At 47.7% G+C, this 20600-nt stretch overlaps 1 protein-coding gene across 1 annotated transcript; it reads right to left on the reverse strand.

Moving 5' to 3' along the window:
• Positions 1–5916: 5916 nt before the first annotated feature.
• On the reverse strand, positions 5917–12870 carry LOC135557226 (leucine-rich repeat and fibronectin type-III domain-containing protein 5-like). The gene is made up of 5 exons (XM_064990431.1): positions 11959–12870; positions 11477–11651; positions 11009–11348; positions 7909–8209; positions 5917–7790 (listed from the first exon to the last, which is right to left on the reverse strand). Exons 1-5 carry the CDS (start codon positions 12847–12849, stop codon positions 7176–7178), a joined length of 2322 nt encoding a protein of 773 aa, XP_064846503.1. The 5' UTR covers positions 12850–12870; the 3' UTR covers positions 5917–7175.
• Between the last annotated feature and the right edge of the window lie 7730 nt (positions 12871–20600).

The raw sequence follows: 20600 nt of genomic DNA on the forward strand, positions 1-20600 counted from the left end.
CTGGAATTGTCTGTGGGTATATTACACTGTGTGCATATCAAACACACACACACACACACACACACACACACACACACACACACACACACACACACACACACACACACACACACACACACACACACACACACACACACACACACACACACACACACACACACACACACACACACACACACACACACACACACACACACACACACACACACACACTCCATGTCCTCCTGGAAGACTGATATCTGGTGGTTCGGCCATGTTGTCTGTCTGGCCTCAGGCTTAATACTCTCCAGGAAAATATGAGAATGTATTATGTGGGGAGGGGGGGGGGTCTCAGGGGTTGTTTAAGAAGCTAAAAGACACAATTACATCTCTACAAATGGACAATAAACTACTCTTCTCCTTCTTCAGTCTATAATTTATGTCTGGCAGGCTTTGCACTGATTTAACCATAGTTTCGAATTCATCTGTCACGCTGAAGCATTACAGATTCTGCGATATAAATGTAAAGGTTATTGTGATTGAGCCGACATATGTAGAGTTTTACCAAGAATGCAGTCTCCACTAAAGCGGGAAAGTTGTCTTTAAATGTCAACCGCACTGTTAAGCTGAACTTCCACGATGCGGGTTGAATAGTCCCTACTCTATGAAGGGTGCCAAGTGTTTACGCCAGAGCTGATTAGTGTCGACCCTGGAGGCCCGAAACACTTCTGGTTTTCATCCTCTCCTTCTAATAAGGGTGAGTGCAATTAACTACCCGGTAGAAAAAAAAAACAGAAGTCTTTCGGCCTCCAGGACTGGAATATAATTGCCCTGGTTTACACAGTAATACGATTAGGAAGTTACCAAATGTCAATTCAAAGTCTATTCCATGTCGGTTCAACATCATTTCATTGAAATGACGTGGAAACAACATTGATTCAACCAGTGTGTCCCCAGTGGGCTGTCATCGCCAGCCTCTTTTTCACTGTGATTGTAATGGCCCCTTCACACTGAAACGGACTCAAAGATCGGTTTAAACGATGCAATTGGCCACAAATTGGTGCCATCAGTGGCCTGGTCTGATAGCTCCTCTCCCTGTGACCAATTAGAATTAGCAAAATATAATTGTAGCATCAGTGATCATTTCATAGATTTGTTCCAGAAAGTGGATGATCGTGAACCAATTCAGAGGAACACAAAGTGAGAAAGAAAGACCATGCCAATGCCATCACCAGTAACAGCAAGTAGTTAATCTAAGAGTCCCTACTGAGAAATGATTGAGGGAAGGAGAGAGGGAGGGAGGAGAGAGGGAAGGACGGTAGGAGTGGGGGCGGGAGGGAAGGAAGGAAAATGGGCAGGAGAGGGGAAGGGGAGAGAAGGGAGGCTGGAAGGGGAGAGAAGGGAGGCTGGAAGGGGAGAGAAGGGAGGGGGAAGGGGGGGAGGGAGGGAAGGAAAATGGGCAGGAGGGAGGGAAGGAGTGGGGGCAGGAGGGAGGGAGCATGGGCAGGTGGGGGTTAGCAAGGGAGGAGGACCAGAGGGAGGAGCTTTCAGAAACAAGCAGGAGTGGAGGGAGCGCGGAGGAGTAAGCGCTAGAGGGGAAGGGGGGTTAGAAGTTGGACAGAACCCTGCAGTGTGGTTTTGTATTTGGCTGCGGGGCACACTTCACTGGGCAAGCTCACTGGCAGATGTTCAGCAGTAGTCCATTTCCACCCCCTCCTCACCCCTGCTGACCACCTCCTCAACCCCTCCTCACCCCTGCTGACCACCTCCTCAACCCCTGCTGACCATCTCCTCAACCCCTCCTCACCCCTGCTGACCACCTCCTCACCCCTCTCATCACCCCTGCTAAGCTCCTCAACCCCTCCTAACCCTGCTGACCACCTCTTCACCATCCTCCTCACTCCTGCTGACCACCTCAACCCCTCCTCAACCCTGCTGACCACCTCCTCAACCCCTTCTCACCCCTGCTGACCACCTCCTCACCCCTCTCCTCACCCCTGCTGACCACCTCCTCAACCCCTTCTCACCCCTGCTGACCACCTCCTCACCCCTCTCTTCACCCCAGCTAACCTCCTCAACCCCTCCTCACCCCTGCTGACCACCTCCTCAACCCATCCTCACCCCTGCTGACCACCTCCTCAACCCATCCTTACCCCCCTCCTCACCCCTGCTGATCACCTCCTCACCCCTCCCCACCCCCTCCTCACCCCTGCTAACCTCCTCAACCCCTCCTCACCCCTGCTGACCACCTCCTCAACCCATCCTCACCCCTGCTGACCACCTCCTCAACCCCTCCCCACCCCCCTCCTCAACCCTGCTGACCACCTCCTCAACCCCTCCTCACCCCTGCTGACCACCTCCTCAATCCCTTCTCACCCCTGCTGACCACCTCCTCACCCCTGCTAACCTCCTCAACCCCTCCTCACCCCTGCTGACCACCTCCTCAACCCATCCTCACCCCCTCCTCACCCCTGCTGATCACCTTCTCACCCCTCCCCACCCCCCCTCCTCACCCCTGCTGACCACCTCCTCAACCCCTCCCCACCCCCCGCCTTAACCCTGCTGACCACCTCCTCAACCCCTCCTCATCCCTGCTGACCACCTCCTCAACCCCTTCTCACCCCTGCTGACCACCTCCTCACCCCTGCTAACCTTCTCAACCCCTCCTCACCCCTGCTGACCACCTCCTCAACCCATCCTCACCCCCCTCCTCACCCCTGCTGATCACCTCCTCAACCCATCCTCACCCCCCTCCTCACCCCTGCTGATCACCTCCTCACCCCTCCCCACCCCCTCCTCACCCCTGCTGATCACCTCCTCAAACCCTCCCCACCCCCTCTCCTCAACCCTGCTGACCACCTCCTCACCACCCTCCTCACCCATCTCCTCACCCCTGCTAACCTCCTCAACCCCTCCTCACCCCTGCTGACCACCTCCTCACCCCTGCTGACCACCTCCTCAACCCCTCCTCACCCCTGCAGACCACCTCCTCAACCCCTCCTCACCCCTGCAGACCATCTCCTCACCCCTGCTGACCACCTCCTCAACCCCTCCTCACCCCTGCTGACCACCTCCTCACCACCCTCCTCACCCATCTCCTCACCCCTGCTAACCTCCTCAACCCCTCCTCACCCCTGCTGACCACCTCCTCACCCCTGCTGACCACCTCCTCAACCCCTCCTCACCCCTGCTGACCACCTCCTCACCACCCTCCTCACCCATCTCCTCACCCCTGCTAACCTCCTCAACCCCTCCTCACCCCTGCTGACCACCTCCTCAACCCCTCCTCAACCCTGCTGACCACCTCCTCAACCCCTCCTCACCCCTGCTGACCACCTCCTCACCCCTGCTGACCACCTCCTCAACCCCTCCTCACCCCTGCTGACCACCTCCTCACCACCCTCCTCACCCATCTCCTCACCCCTGCTAACCTCCTCAACCCCTCCTCACCCCTGCTGACCACCTCCTCAACCCCTCCTCACCCCTGCTGACCACCTCCTCAACCCCTCCTCACCCCTGCTGACCACCTCCTCACCCCTGCTGACCACCTCCTCAACCCCTCCTCACCCCTGCTGACCACCTCCTCACCCCTGCTGACCACCTCCTCAACCCCTCCTCACCCCTGCTGACCACCTCCTCAACCCCTCCTCACCCCTGCTGACCACCTCCTCACCCCTGCTGACCACCTCCTCAACCCCTCCTCACCCCTGCTGACCACCTCCTCAACCCCTCCTCACCCCTGCTGACCACCTCCTCACCCCTGCTGACCACCTCCTCAACCCCTCCTCACCCCTGCTGACCACCTCCTCAACCCCTGCTGACCACCTCCTCAACCCCTCCTCACCCCTGCTGACCACCTCCTCAACCCCTCCTCACCCCTGCTGACCACCTCCTCACCCCTGCTGACCACCTCCTCAACCCCTCCTCACCCCTGCTGACCACCTCCTCACCCCTGCTGACCACCTCCTCAACCCCTCCTCACCCCTGCTGACCACCTCCTCAACCCCTCCTCACCCCTGCTGACCACCTCCTCACCCCTGCTGACCACCTCCTCAACCCCTCCTCACCCCTGCTGACCATCTCCTCACCCCTCCTCACCACCTCCACAGATGCTCTTTTTCCAGTTTTCCCCAGTTTTCTTCTTTCTGGTATCTCCCTCTTTCTTTACCCCACACTCTCGCCCCCTCCCTTTTTCTCAAACCAACCCCCATTTCTCCACCTCTCCCTCTCTCTTCATCCATCTCTCTTTCCCTCTCCCCAGAAATACATGTATTATTAACACACACCTCTGGCACCACCAGAGACTGAGTCAAGGTCCGGGCCTAGCTCCTCCGCTACACATTTTAATCATCCATAATGAGAGAGAAATAATAAATACAAGTGCCTTTCGCTCCAGCCAGGCCTGTTTGGCTGACATACAGTACCAGTCAAAAGTTTGGACAAACCTACTCATTCCCGGGTTTTTCTTTATTTTGACTATTTTCTACATTGTAGAATAATAGTGAAGACATCAAAACTATGAAATAACACATATGGAATCATGTAGTAACCAAAATAAGTGTTCAATCAAAATATATTTTATATTTGAGATTCTTCTTAGTTGCCACCCATTGCCTTGATGACGGCTTTGCACATTCTTGGTATTCTCTCAACCAGCTTCACGAGGTAGTCACCTGGAACGCATTTCAATGAACAGGTGTGCCTTGTTAAAAGTTAATTTGTGGAATTTCTTTCCTTCTTAATGCATTTGAGCCAAACAGTTGTGTGGTGACAAGGTGGGGGGATATACAGAAGATAACCCTACTTGGTAAAAGACCAAGTCCATATGATGGCAAGGACAGCTCAAATAAACAAAGATAAATGACAGTCCATCATTACAATAAGACATGAAGGTCTATAAGTCCAGAAAATTTCAAGACCTTTGAACACTTCTTCAAGTGCAGTCGCAAAAACCATCATGTACTGTGATGAAACTGACTCTCATGAGGACCGCCACAGAAAGGGAAGACCCAGAGTTACCTCTGCTGCAGAGGATAAGTTCATTAGAGTTACCATCAGAAATTGCAGGCCAAATAAATGCTTCACAGAGTTCAAGTAACAGACACATCTCAACAACAACTGTTCAGAGACTGCAATAGGTAGCAATATGCCATCCCATCTGCAGCAATACGCCATCCCATCTGGTTTGCGCTTAGTGGCACTGTCATTTGTTTTTTTCGCCAGGACAATGACCGAACACAACTCTAGGCCGTGTAAGGGCTTTTTGACCAAGAAGGAGAGTGATGGAGTGTTGCATCAGATGACCTGGCCTCCACAATCACCTGACCTCAACCCAATTGAGATGGTTTGGGATGAGTTGGAGAGTTAAAAATGCTTTAAGATTATCCCGAACCTTAATCTCATTTGTTTTTCAGTCGTGACTCGAGATTAAAAGTAATGGAAACAACCTGTTTGTTTACATTTTCTTTGTTAACAGACATTGAAGTGAAACTAGCTTCTATTTTGGGGTCTGATGGGCTACAGTTGAACTAAGCTGATGGGGCATTTATAAATTATATACTTCAAGAATCAATGGGTACATTTCATTAACACAGAAGTCCTAATATTGATGAAGGAACTGCAGAGCTTCCCTTTAAGAAAGCAACAATAGAGCTTGACAGCTTGTAGTCAGTCATTCCTATGAGCAAAATTAATGGAGAAAGAATAGGGTTTTGGAATAAATGCCGAAAATAAGATCTGAGGTTAACACAGGCTTATGAGATCTTATACGCTTTGTTCTATAAGACAATATGTCAGTTAACATCACCTTTATGAATTATGAAGACTTTATGTGCGTTATTTTTAAATTACCAAAATTCACAAAAAGTGATGTTAGTTGATGAAGATTATGGCATAGAACAAAACGTATAAGATCTCCTAAGCCTGTGTGTACCACAAACCTTATTTTCAGCGTTTATCCAAAAACTCTATACATTTTCCCATAGGCTTTGTTCAACGGACCATGGCAGAGTTAGTGCCTACAAATAGTCAACATTGCTCTCTATAGGTACCTGGTAAATTATGTCACAAGCATATATCATAAGATATCATAAGGTTAAAACTACATTATATTCCTTTTTCTCATTGGTTTATTTATACTGGTAAACATCAAACAGAAACAACAGTTAAATCAAGAGCCGACTTCTCATATACTGTTTTTTGGCTTTCGTTTCCTCTTCACCGACAAGTCAATTTACAACGATTCTTAGCCTGACATGACAAACAATGTTTTAATAATTGTAAAAAACATGAAAATGGACCACACATCCTTTATCGCTCTTGTCATCCTGTCTTTGTTTGAACTATCATATCAGCTGTGACAATAATCCTATGAACATAAGTCTTTATGTCTAATTATGTGATAAAATGTATTGATTCAAACAAGAGGGCAGTATTAAGCTCAATCGATGCCGGGTAACGTGAATGCTGCATTGTGCTGCGTGTCTGGTGCAGCTGGATGAAAACATCCAGCTCTGTCACCAGACTAAATGGCACCATATTCCCTATATAGTGCACTACTTTTGACCAGAGTGCCCTATAGGGAATAGGGTGCTATTTCACACACAGCCTGGGTACATTCTGTTCTACACTTCTGTCTGGGGTGTTCTGCGCATTCACAATCCCTCCAAATGCCACCGAGTGAATTAAGACATGTCTGGAAAACTGATGACAAGAAATATGTCCATTCATTGTCTACACAGTGATTGTAATCACTTTAAGTAACAGGCAATGTTATAACAAGTATAATCGTCCATCCTTTTCTCTCCCTCTCTCTCTAAATAATGCTTGACTTCCAACTGCATTCAAAACCATGTGAACACTTACGGGTGTATCGCATAATATGTTACACAACTTAACAATTTTGTACATGAAGTTGCTTTATACATTTTTTGGTGCCTTCAGTTTTATCCAAAGTCAATATAAAGATGACTTTGAGAAGATATTTGCTTTAAAGTCGATAATCAAATGTTAAACATTTGCCATTTAAAACCCTGTTTGGCCTCCTTGTCTTCAGAAATACAAGAGGAATCTGTGCGTCTTGCAGACTAAAGACCGCAGTAACAGTCTGAACAAGGTATAAAGTCACTGTCTGCTCCACCACAGGCCACAAATCCAATCAAAGAAAACAAAAACCCTATAAACCTGTAAAATCCTGATCATAGAGTGCTTTCGAGAAGCCACTCAGATCCATACAGCTTGTTTCTGCTTCTGCGTATGTTTGCCATTGCACTTTCCAACTGGGGCAGTTCTCCACTCACGGACAGACTGCGTTTGGAGCGCAAACCCCTACCAGGCTTTGGCTGCTGCTGCTGTACCAGGCTGAAGTAGCAACACTCCTTGTACGAGTCCATGTTCAGAGAGTGCCGCCGGTTCACATTCACGCCCCCTGCTGGCACTGTCATGTAATGGGGGGAGGACCCTCCAGGGTGGCTTGGCCCTCTAGCCACCTTTGTCCATTTTGTGGAAACGGCGGAAACAACCATTTTAGCTTCCGCTGAGTTATTCCGGTTTGTGTTCTCTAACTCCACATCTGTCTGGCAGTCGGGAATGGATGGCTTGGTGGATGTGGTGGTGGTCAGGACTGGGGGTCGCTGCTGCTTGAACAGCTCAGGGGGAGGAAGGCCCACCCTCAGATACTCCTTATCCACCTTCTCTGGTTTCTCCAGACAGAGAATCTGCTTGGACAGAGACTTGGACATGGACTTGGGGACGCCGCAGCCCTGGAGCTGACCATCACTGCTCAGAGACCGGATCTCACCCATTTCCAAAGCCTTATGAAAGAGAGAGATTTTATTGATCCCCCAGGGAGAAATTACCTCATCAGCTGTACAATAACAACAGTACAGAGACAGTAGTAACAAAGAAAAGAGCAATACTCAATGCTCCTACCTTATCCTCATCGCCTTGTTTACAGACTCGGTACCTCACTATGAGGAAGACGATGAAGGCTAAGACGGACGCCACGATGATCCCTCCGATGATGACCACGATGGTCCCTCCCAGGAACTGGGACTGCATGAAGTGGCAGCGGAGGTACTGGGGATGGGTGGTGAAGCGGACGCACCCCACCACCCGCGTGGCGGTCAGGGAGGTCACCAGGTCGTCGTAGATGGCCAGCACACACAGGTCGTACTGTGTACCGGCAGCCAGGTTGTTCACCAGGATACTCTTACTGCTCGGAGGGATCATTCTGAAAATAGAGAGAGAGAGAGTGTGAAATGAAAGAGTTGAGAGCATACTAGGGCAATTGCAGACCAATTATAAATCATATTGCAAGAAGTGTTCAGAGATGAGAGAATGTTATGTCTCGGATTGTAACAGAATCACAATGAAAAGTTGAATTGCTAATGTGTTGTGAAAGGGGTGGAAGATAAAAAGAATACTTCATTGTCCTAGTTGTGGAAATGGAGATTCATCTTTTATTTTTACCCAAGCCCCTGAGACACAAAAACACCCTGTGAGAAGTCGGAAGCATGAAAGATGAACAATTGTATGCACACCCATTTCTCAGAAGAGACAGTCACAATAGGTCCAATGGCTCAGTTGTTGGGCCATGGCACTGTATGCTTGAAAGACCAGAACTGTGTGTTATTCATTCACAAATGGACCTCATAAACACAACGTATGTAAAGTATGTGTAGACCAGGCCTGTTCAATGTCCGTCCTGGAGGGCCAAGACACTTCTGGTTTTCATCCTCTCCTTCTAATAAGGAACTGGTTCAGACCTAGAAAACCAGGTGAGCTCAATTAACTACCAGGTAGAAACAAAAAACAGAATGTTTCAGCCCTCCAGGACTGGAATTTACCAGCCCCGACGTAGACTGTAAGTCACTTTGGATAAAAGTGTGTGTTAAATGGTCATATTGTGCCATGAATATAAGCTTCAAATATGGAGTGAAAGGGTTGCCAGATGAAAGAGCCTTGTGTAGACTGATTTCTCAGAAGAGGCCTGAAAGATCTTCTAAGGCTTTGTGTAACATGCTGCTGTCTCTTTCATCTCGGCTTTGCCCTACAGCTCAGTGCTGACATTTTGTTTTCATGCTGTTGATGAGGTATTACCATTGGTGTACATGTTGTGTGTACTTTATACACACTGTTAGCTAGGTGACTTTGTAAGTCACTGAATAAGAATGTCAGTAAATGAATTACTTTTCACAATTAGAGACATAGCTAATCATTAATGAGAATGTGCACATTTGACATTCATTTTAAACAACATAATAGTCACTCAACACCAATCAGGAACTACTAAAAAAGACCATTGTGCCTGGTTCTTGTTCGTTCTCATTCGGGCCTGGTTCTGAGAGTTGAAATGAGGCATCAATATCAATCATTAAGGACTCCAAAAACAGTCCCTATATACAGCAGCAGTGCGTGGGTAAAATCACTGAGGAAGCCAAGCTAGAAACACATATTACAACCTACTGTATGTGTTGTGATAATTGTGTTGTTTTCTCTATAACCTGTTAGTTCATATCCCTTGCCACCGTGATATATAGGTCTAAAGTCGAGGCAATAAGAAGACACAGTGGCAGAATAAATTCAACCACATCTTTGTTTCATCACAAAACCGGAGAGCAAACAAACAGTTACATGACCTACTACAGCAGGGTCAAGCAAGTTAATGTTTCCCACATTTTCGGACTACTAAACAATATTGATTTAGAACCACAGAGAGTTTGCAATGAAACAGGAGCTGCCTCCACTATTCCAGCACCATTTCAACTTCAAGATATCAACATCATCAAATCACCTATAGACCTTTTGCAGAATCCACATAAGCTAAATATGACAATGTATGAATTTACAGTGCATTCGGAAAGTATTCAGACCCCTTGACTTTTTCCACATTTTGTTACGTTACAGCCTTCTTCTAAAAGGGATTACATTTTTTATAAATCCTCATCAATCTATACACAATACCCCATGATGACAAAGCGAAAAATGTAATTGATTAGACATGATTTGGAAAGGCGCACACCTGTCTATATAAGGTCCCACAGTTGACAGTACATGGCAAAGCAAAAACCAAGCTATGAGGTCGAAGGAATTGTCTGAAGAGCTCCGAGACAGGATTGTGTCGAGGCACAGATCTGGGGAAGGGTACCAAAAAATGTCTGCAGCATTGAAGGTCCCCAAGAACACAGTGGCCTCCATCATTCTTAAATAGAAGTAGTTAGGAACCACAAAGACTCTTCCTAGAGCTGGCCGCCTGGCAAACTGAGCAATCTGTGGAGCCTTGGTCAGGGAGGTGACCAAGAACCCGATGGTCACTCTGACAGAGCTCCAAAGTTCCTCTGTGGAGATGGGAGAACCTTCCAGAAGGACAACCATCTTTGCAGCACTCCACAAATCAGGCCTTTATGGTGGAGTGGCCAGATGGAAGCCACTCCTCAGTAAAAGGCACATGACAGCCCGCTTGGAGTTTGCCAAAAGGCACCTGAAGGACTCTCAGACCATGAGAAACAAGATTCTCTGGTCTGATGAAACCAAGATTGAACTCCTTGGCCTGAATGCTAAGCGTCACATCTGGAGGAAACCTGGCACCATCCCTACGACACTATGAGATGCAACAATTCAAGTTTTCTCTGTTAATGACGTTTGGCTCGTGATTGGTGTGAAGCCAAATCCAAACTGGCTTCCCTTTACACTTTTTTTTGTTGGTATGCCAGGACCATTCACAGTTGAACTCACTCAGTTTAGCTGATTGGCTACTATTTTATTTTAAAAATTATCAAGGGAAGTCAAATGTTCGCTGGCTTCATTTGTATTCAATGCTATGGGTGGCAACAATGTCATATTATTTTTGACCAGACAGCATCAGATAGACGGCCTACACATACTGAGACAGAGGGACGCTGTTTCGCTCGCTCCGATGGTTTCTCCTGTGAGATACATTCAGCCTCTTGCGAATTGAAGGAAAATTATGAAACACAGAGGGACGGAAGATAAATTAACTTTTTTTCTGCCTATAGAAGCCAAGGCTCACCTGTAAACCAGAGAGTCATCGTAGGTTCCGTTGTATTGGATCTGGAACATTCGGATGCCCGGTATACTTCTCTGGAAGCTGAATTTGACCAGGGCCGAGGTAGACGTGGCCTCGGCGATCACCACCTTCTTCTCCTGGCTCGTCTTTGTGTTTCCCAGTGGAACCACTCCTCCGCCTTCCCCACCACCACCCGTCCTCGTTACCGTGGCGATATCAGAAGAACCTGGGTCCTGTTCCTTCTCCACAGTACTGTTGGTGACGTGTGGGAGTTTGGCGATCACCAGGTCAACAGTTTGTTGGGACTCCCCGGCCGGGTTGGAGGCAACACAGATGAAGGAGCCTGATGGAGCGATAGAGAACATTTATTTGCTTTTATGTTTCCTTTCAAATGAAGGGGGAAGCTAAATGTAACAAGAGAACAGAAACACTCAACATAATCACCATAACAGACATTTCAATGACACGCACCTGAGTCCTTCACAGTGCTGATAAGAATGTCCAGGGTCCCATCACTGTGCACCGCAGCCCGGGAGGAGTTGGACATGAGCCGGCCGTCTGGGGCGATCCAGTGGATGATGGGGTCTGGGTCGCCCCTGGCCTTACAGCGCAGAGCTACACTCTGACCCTCCAACGCTCGCAGCTCCTAGATGGTGTTAGGGTAAACGATATTACTTACTGTGATAATTATTGAGTGATTGCGACAAAAGCAGTTATCATGATTTGCAATAGCACGATAATCAATGTTAGGCAATCATTGCAATAAAAGTGGTTATCTTGGAAATGGAGGACATGATCAATATTTTATTATTGACCATGTTATAAAACAAAAGGTGTGTTCAGAGACACGCTTGATAATGCATCTTTTGTCAGTTATCATGATACTGTTATCACTGGGTTATCGCGATACTATTTACCAATGATGTGTTGTGACTGTATCATCTCAGCCTTACCTGGGAGTGTCTGGTGATAAGAGGGGGCTCACAGAGGAACTCTTCTTCAGACACGGTCCAGAAGTATCGCCCAGCCAGGTGCTGCGGAGCCGCACATGTCTCCAGATCATCCTCCCTCCTCAGCCTCCTCAGCCACAGCAGCTCACAGTTACACCTCAGTGGGTTCCCCCCAAAACTCAACGCAAATGACGTCGGACCCAAGCTCCCTGATGTGGCCAAGACGCCGGCCCGTTGGAACACTGGGTCTGGCGGAAGCTTCTGGAGCTTGTTGGATGTGACGTCAAGGCGTTTGAGCTTCTGCAGGCCAGAGAAGGTTCCCTCAGGAATGTAGCTAAGCATGTTGTGGTCCAAGCCCAGGGTGTGGAGGCTGGTCATTCTCTGGATGGCCACCCAGGGGATGCTTTCTAAGTTGTTGTAGGACAGATCTAACTCCTCTAGAGCTGTGAGATCATTGAAGGCCCCAATGTGGATGTGAATCAGCTGATTGTTGTTGAGAATGAGATGTTGGAGCTTGGACATCCCACTGAAGGTGTCGTTGGTGAGCCTCGTCAGACGGTTGCTGTCCAGATGCAAGGCTCTGAGGTTCTCCAGATCTTTAAAGGCGTGAGGCGAGATGGAGCCAATGGTGTTGCGAGACAACGTCATGCCTTGCAGTTTGGTCATATTGGCGAAGTCCCGTCGTTTGATGCTTGTAACGAAGTTGTCGCCCAGACGCATCTCCACGGTGTGACGGTCGATGTCGGGCGGGACGAAGAGGAGGCCCTTCTTGTCGCAGAGGGTTGCTAGGTTGGGGTTAAGCATCTGGCAGACACAGCGTTTTGGGCACACCTGGACCTTGTGGGCTTTTACAGCCATGCCAAGTACCATCAGGTAAACTAACAGGGTCTCCATCAGGATTTGCAGTTAGGCTGACACACCTGGACAGATAAGAAAGAGGAAGCATTTTAATATCCTACATGTTGAATGGAGATAGCCCCAAGACACTGATCTAAGGTAATTTCCCCCCAAATAGGAGACAAGAGAGAAAGTATTTTAATAACATGCAATTGGATGAAGTTGCACCAGACTGATCCAAGGTCCTTTTTATCCCCTGACAGGATGGGAGCATACACCGAAGTAGAGACCGGAGAGAAAATATTTTTTGGTTTATTTGGATACAGCTACTCTTCCTGGATCCTGGGGTCCAATCAAATCACAATTCAAAGCCATCATATACACCCACACAAAAACAATGAAGTAGAAACAAGAGAGAGAATTTTATATGTTTATTTGGATTTCCATTAGTTACTTTTTCCAGAGCTACTCCAAAGATATTTATAACTAACCCAAGACAGACCAGAGCCTGTGGTTTCCAATGGGAACAAATTAATCAGTGGGCAGAACAAGCAAGGAGATGGGCAGAGCCAAGCACGAGCTAGTGAGATCCTATTGTCACGTTCCAGCATTTATTTGCATATTTCCATTAGGGAACGCCTACTCTGTGAAGTGCACGTGTGCAGTAACTCAATTCTTGCACTCCTGAACAACGCAGTTTTTAGAAACTTTGGCAAAGGGTAAAGTCTACAAAGCAGGGTCTGCTTTGTTCGTTATAGATTCTAGTTTGGGAAACAGAAAAAAACTGTATGGAGATCGAATGTTTCATTGATGAGAAAATTAGCAGAATGTCGGCCAAAATCCATCTTGCTCCATCTTCTCACAATGCCTGCAACTGGGCTTCCTCTCATCACCATATTTGGTAGTGAGTGGAAACGACAACCAGATGCTTCACGTATATACATCTGGTAAAATATCTGGCTTATTGTTCTATCTGTGGCTACTCTTCCTGGGGTTCAGACAAAACAGAACAAAACAATAATACAACAGGTGTCACACCCTGATCTGTTTCACCTGTCTTTGTGATTATCTCCACCCCCCTCCAGGTGTCACCCATCTTCCCCATTGTCCCGTGTGTATTAATACCGGTGTTCTCTGTTTGTCTGTTGCCATTTCAACTTGCTTGTCAAGTCAACCAACGTTTTTGTATCAGCTCCTGCTTTTCCCCAGTCTCTCTTTTCTCGTCCTCCTGGTTTTGAGCCTGTCCACCTGACCACTCTGCCTGCCCCTGACTCTGAGCCTGCCTACCATCCTGTACCTTTACCCCGTCTCTGGATTACCCTCCTCTGCCTGACCTGAGCCTGCCTGCCATCCTGTACCTTTGCCCCTGTTGCTGTAATAAATATTGTTACTTCGACACGGTCTGCATCTGTGTCTTACCTCATCATGATAGTACGAACTGGCCATGACTAACCCAGCAGACTTGGGCCAGCTGCACGACGCCATCTCCTCCCAAGGAGCCACCGTCGGGAGGCACGAGAAACTGCTTTGTGGCCTTACGGAGGGAGTCCAAACGTTGGCTCAACGCCATGACCGCGCATTGAACAGTTTGCTGGAGCAATTCCACGGGCTGTCTGGGAGGCAGCCTACCACGGTAGTAACCCCACAGCCCCTCAGTAACCCAGCTGCTAGCAGCAACATCTCAGCCACTCCACCTTCTCGGGAGTCCCGTTTAATCCCCCCGGAACGATTCAATGGAGAGTCGAGCACCTGTCTGCGTTTCTATCTCAGTGTGCCCATATTTTTGAGCTTCAGCCCTCCTCCTCCCCCTCGGATCGTTCCAATCATCACACTGATGTCCGGGAGTGGTCTTACGTGGGTTACTGCTGTATGGGAACAGCAGCCGGCAATATGCGTTAGTCTGCAGCGTTTTGTGGGAGAGGTGAAGAAGGTTTTTTACGCTCCGTTCTCCGGGAGCGAAGCTGCCCGCGAGCTAATCCAGCATCGGCAAGACTCTTGCAGTGTGGCTGACTATGCAGTGAATTTCCACACATTGGCAGCGGAGACTGGTTAGAACGAGGAAGCACTGTTCGATATGTTACAGCACGGCGTCTCGTAGGAGGTCAAGGACGAGCTTGCTGCTCGGGAGTTACCTACGGATATCGATTCCCTCATTGCTTTGATCATATGAATCGATGGGCGATTATGGGAACGACAGAGGGAGAGGAAATTCGATTTTGCTCTCACGTCCAGGGATTCCACCTTGCCTCCAAGTCATCATGGAAGTTCCCGATGATCCCGTTGCCGAGAGAACCCGAGGCCTCCCGACTCTCCCTGAGAGTAGAAGAAGATGTCTGAATCACCGCTTCCCAAGCCTATGCAACTACGTAGAGCTGGGCTATTGCCAGCGGAACGGCAATACAGGATCAACACAAAGAGTTGTGGCTGGAAGGTGCGGAACTGGCTGGAAGGGGCGGAACACCCATGCATTGTATGGACCGACCACAAAAATCTGGAGTATATCTTCACCGTCAAACGCCTCAACTCCAGGTAAGCTAGATGGGCCCTGCTGTTCACATGGTTCAACTTCTCCCTCTCATATCGGCCGGGATCCAAGAATGTCAAGCCTGATGCACTGTCTCGCTGTTATAGCCCCACGGCTATTACTCCTGGAGCCTGAGAACATCCTTCCCACCTCGTGCCTGGCAACGACACTCAGCTGGGGTATAGGGAAACAGGTCCGGGAGGCACAGCATTCCCAGCCGAACCCTGGCTTCGCGGTCCTGGAGTGGGCTCACTCCTCTAGACTGGCCTGCCACCCAGGGTTCCGCCAGACCCTGGCATTTGTGCGACAACGCTTCTGATGGCCCACCATAGTTCCTGATGTCTCCGCATTCGTCGCCGCTTGCACAGTGTCTGCTCAGAACAAGATTCCTCAGCAAGTTCCGGCTGGCATTCTGCAATCTCTGCCTGTTCCTCACCATTCCTGGTCCCACATATCCCAGGATTTCGTAATGGGTCTCCCCCCGTTTGAGGGCAACACTGTCATCCTGACTGTGGTCAGCCAGTTTTCCAAGGCCACCCACTTCATTCCTCTCCCCAGACTACCCTTGGCCAAGGAGACGACCCAGCTCATGGTGCAGCACCTCTTCCGGATCCATAGACTGCTCGTGGACATGTCACTGACCGGGGTTCTCAATTCTCGTCCCAGTCCTGGAACACCTTCTCAGCAGCAGGAGTCCAGCTTACATACCCAGCCAAGCCCTAGGTGAGCGCTGTCAATTGCGCAGCCACCAAACTAAAGTCTCTCACAAATCTCCAGTAGAAATGAGCAAAACCCCCAAAACACTGGACTTGCTTGACTGTGCTGGGCCGCGGCCAGTTGACCACCGATTCTACCTTTTGGGAGTTCATCCGTACACAGACCTGAGATGATGTACCCCAGGAAGGAGATCTGAGGAATGGAAAATTCAGACTTTTAGGCCTTCACGAACAAGTGGTGAGATAGGAGTCTTTGAAGAACCTGGGGAACATGTTGAATGTGTTCAACCATGGACCTGGAGAAGATGAGGATGTCATCCAGGTACACAAACATGAACTGGTGAAGGAATTTGCGCAGCACGTCATTAACCAGGGCCTGGAAAATGGCTGGAGCATTTGTAAGTCCAAACGGCATGACACGGTATTCATAATGTCCATTTGGGGTGTTGAACACTGTCTTCCGCTCGTCTCCCTGCCTGATGCGCACCAGATTGCATGCCTTCCGTAAATCCAATTTTGAGAAATTTGGAGTCTCTCAAAGGCTGACAACATAAGAGGAAGAGGGTAACGGTTCTTCATGGTAATGTTATTTAAACCCTAGTAATCAATACAAGGACGTAATCCCCCATCCCCCTTTCCAACAAAGAAAAAACCCGCTCCTGCAGGTGAAGTGGACGGCCGAATAAAACCAGCCGCCAGCGCCTCCTTAAAACCTCTCTAGGGTACGTGCCGTCCCACCTGGCCAGCATCCAGTGAGATTGCAGAGCGCCAAATTTAAATACATAAATGCTCATTATAAAAATTCAGAAAACAAAACATATTTTACATAAGTTTAAAAATTAACTTCTTGTTAACCTCTTGAATCTCCCCATCCCGGATCCGGGATCGTGACTAAAGCCTCAGGCTCATTAGCATAACGCAACGTTAACGATTTCTGAAAATCGCAAATAAAATGAAAATAATGCGCCTGCTCTCAAGCTTAGCCTTTTCTTAACAACACTGTCATCTCAGATTTTCAAAATATGCTTTTGAACCATAGCAATAGACTAATTTGTGTAAGAGTATGCTAAGCTAGCTTAGCATTTTGAGTAGCATTTAGCACGCAACATTTTCACAAAAACCAGATAACCAAATAAATAAAATAATTTACCTTTGAAGAGCTTCGGATGTTTTCAATGAGGAGACTCTCAGTTACATACCAAATGCGCAGTTTTTCCTGAAAGCGTCTGTGTGTAGGAGAAATCGCTCCGTTTTGTACATCACATTTGGCTACCGAAACGAACCGAAAATTCAGTCACCTACAACGTCAAACTTTTTCCGAATTAACTCCATAATATCGACCGAAACATGGCAAACGTTGTTTGGAATCAATCCTCAAGGTGTTTTTTCACATATCTCTTCATTGATATATCGTTCGTGGAAGCCTGTATTCTTCTCTAAATTCCATGGAAAAATACTTGCAGCTGACTTTTGCGCACCAATTTCGGCGCAGGACACCGGGCGGACACCTGGTAAATGTGGTCTCTTATGGTCAATCTTCCAATGATATGCCTACAAATACGTCACAATGCTGCAGACACCTTGGGGAAACGACAGAAAGGGCAGACTTACTCCTCTCGCATTCACAGCCATATAAGGAGACAATGGAAAACAGAGCCTCAAAAATCCTGCTCATTTCCTGGATGCCGTCTCATCTTGGTGTTGCCTGAAGCTCACGTTCTAGGGCACGCACAGAAAATATCTTTGCAGTTCTGGACACGTCAGAGTGTTTTCTTTCGAAAGCTATCAATTATATGCATAGTCGAGCATCTTTTTGTGACAAAATATCTTGTTTAAAACGGGAACGTTTTTCATCTAAAAATGAAATTGCGCCCCTAGAGTTTCAACAGGTTAAACCAACCACAGTGTCATATTTATAAAATGTTTTTCGGCGAAAGCATACCTAGCCCAGAACATACCTAGCCCAGAACATAGCCCAGTTGACAAATTATTACAAACAGTAACTAGCCAAGCAGAAGCGTTACAAAACTCAGAAATAGAGATCAAATTCATCCCTTACCTTTGATGATCTTCATATGGTGGCAATCAGAAGACATTCATTTACTCAATAAATGTTCCTTTTGTTCGATGAAGTCTCTTTATATCCAAAAACCTCCGTTTTGTTAGCGTGTTTTCTTCAGTAATCCACAGGCTCAAACACAGTCAAAACAATCAGACAAAAAAATCCAAATTGTATCTGTAAAGTTCATAGAAACATGTCAAACGATGTTTATATTCAATCCTCAGGTTGTTTTTTAGCCTAAATGATCTACAAAATTTCAACCGGACAATAATGTCGTCAATATATAAGGTAAACAAGAAATGCACTCTCTCGGGATTGCGCATGAAAAAGCTCTGTGACATGTCAGGGTCCACTCATTCAGACTGGTCTTACTCCCTCATTTATAAGAATACAAGCCTGAAATGATTTCTAAAGACTGTTGACATATAGTGGAAGGCATAGGAACTGCAAATAGAGTCCTAAGTCAATGGATACTGTAATGGCATTGAATAGTTCTGTTTTACTCACAGACACTATTTTAACAGTTTTGCAAACTTTAGAGTGTTTTCTATCCAAATCTACCAGTTATATACAAATCATATCTTCTGGGCCCGAGTAGCAGGCCGTTTAATTTGGGCATGCTTTCATCCAAAATTCTGAATGCTGCCCCCTACCCTAGAGAAGTTAACATAATTGTTCATGACTGCGGTCTCTGTACCTGAGAGAGAACATAGCCCTCCTCTCAGAGGAGTGGTCCCGGGCAGGAGGTTGATGGCACAATCATAGAACCTGTGAGGAGGCAGTTCACTGGCCCTTCATTTTCAGAAAACCTGACCCATATCCCAGTAATCCCGAGGTACGCAGTGGGCCGGAAGCAAGGTGCGTATTGTGTCGGGAGCTGGAGACTGTATCTGACTCGCCAGTATTTTCCTGTCTACTGATGAGTCATCCCGTTTCCTGTCAGCTCGGGACAGGAGGCACAGAAATGTCCAGACTGTCCACAGTAAAGACAACATTGCTCGTTAATCCTGTGCCTTCTCTCCAGAGCGGAAAGTCTTGTGCGTCCCAATTGCATTGGCTCCTCTGAAGGATATGAAGGAGAACCAGAGCCGAATTGAGAACTCTAACAGGGTACAGGACAAGCATAAGGCAGTGGAACAAACTAAAAATCGACTCCCTTAGCGGAACCCGAAATACTGGAAACAACTCGGAACCCCGCCTTCCTCTCATGACGACGTTCCCGAAGCCGGTTGTCAATCCGGCTGGCCAGAACGATAAGCTCCCCCAGAGTGTCAGGGTTGTCCAGGGAAGCCAGTTCATCCTTGAGAACCTCACTGAGTCCATTCAGAAAGGCTGAGTGAAGTGCCTCTGTATTCCAACCGCTCTCAGCGGCGAGTGTCCAAAAGTCAATGGCGTAATCAGCTATGCTCCTGCTGCCCTGCCGAAGCACAATGAGTCTTTGAGCAGCGTTCCTGCCACTGATGGTGTGATCAAAAACCCTCTTCATCTCCTGGGTGAAGCTTTGCCAATTAAAACAAATGTCTGATTGCTGCTCCCATATGACCGTGGCCTAGGCCAGAGCCCTTCCTGAGAGCAAGGAGATGACGTATGCCACTCTGGAACGCTTTGTGGGAAACGTTGATGCCTGCAGCTTGAAGGTCAGCGAGCATTGGAGTAGGAACCCACGACACCTCCCAGGATGCACCTCATATTGCTCCGGTGCCGGGAGATGAGGCTCCCAAGGGGATGCTGAGCTGGTAGGGAGTGGAGGGTTAGGAACAGCCACAGATGCAGCAACCGTGTGCTCCCATCTGTCCTGTCTGCAGAGCGAACAAAAGAGTTCTTAAATCATTCGACAATGTCTGCAGCTGAGCCTCATGGCGACCAATCACAATTCCATGGTGGGTGAGAGCCGACCGTAAATTGTGGAGTTCTGAATGTTCCTCGGACGACTGAGAAATCTCTGCTGGGTCCATTGTAGGCTTAGATCTACTGTAGCAATAATGCTAGTACAAACTCGAACCCAGGCGCAGAGAAACACAGCAAGTAGAGATAAGGGTAAATCCAGAACTTTTACTCAGAGTCTTAACAGAAACAAGGCAACCGCACAAGAGCACACTAATAAAACATGAGACCTAATTAAAGATACAGGCCAACTGAAGAAACTAAATAACAAGGAAACCAGGTGAACAGAGAAAGTAATTAAACACAGGTGAATCCAATCAGGGTAACCTGGAAACTAGAAAACAGGGTAAGGGTGCCCTCCAGGGTTAACCTAAGGAAACAACATAAATAACAGGGAAACTGTGACACTTGGTCGTTCCAAACTTCTTCCATTTAAGAATCATGGAGGCCACTGTGTTCTTTGGGATCTTCAATGCTGCAGAAATGGTTTGGTACCCTTCCCCGGATCTGTGCCTCGACACAATCCTGTCTCGGAGCTCTATTGACAATTTCTTCGACCTCATGGCTTGGTTTGTGTTTTGACATGCACTGTCAACTGTGGGACCTTATATAGACAGGTGTG

This window comes from Oncorhynchus masou, chromosome 16, assembly GCF_036934945.1.
Source record: "Oncorhynchus masou masou isolate Uvic2021 chromosome 16, UVic_Omas_1.1, whole genome shotgun sequence".
NCBI classification, from domain to species: domain Eukaryota; kingdom Metazoa; phylum Chordata; class Actinopteri; order Salmoniformes; family Salmonidae; genus Oncorhynchus; species Oncorhynchus masou.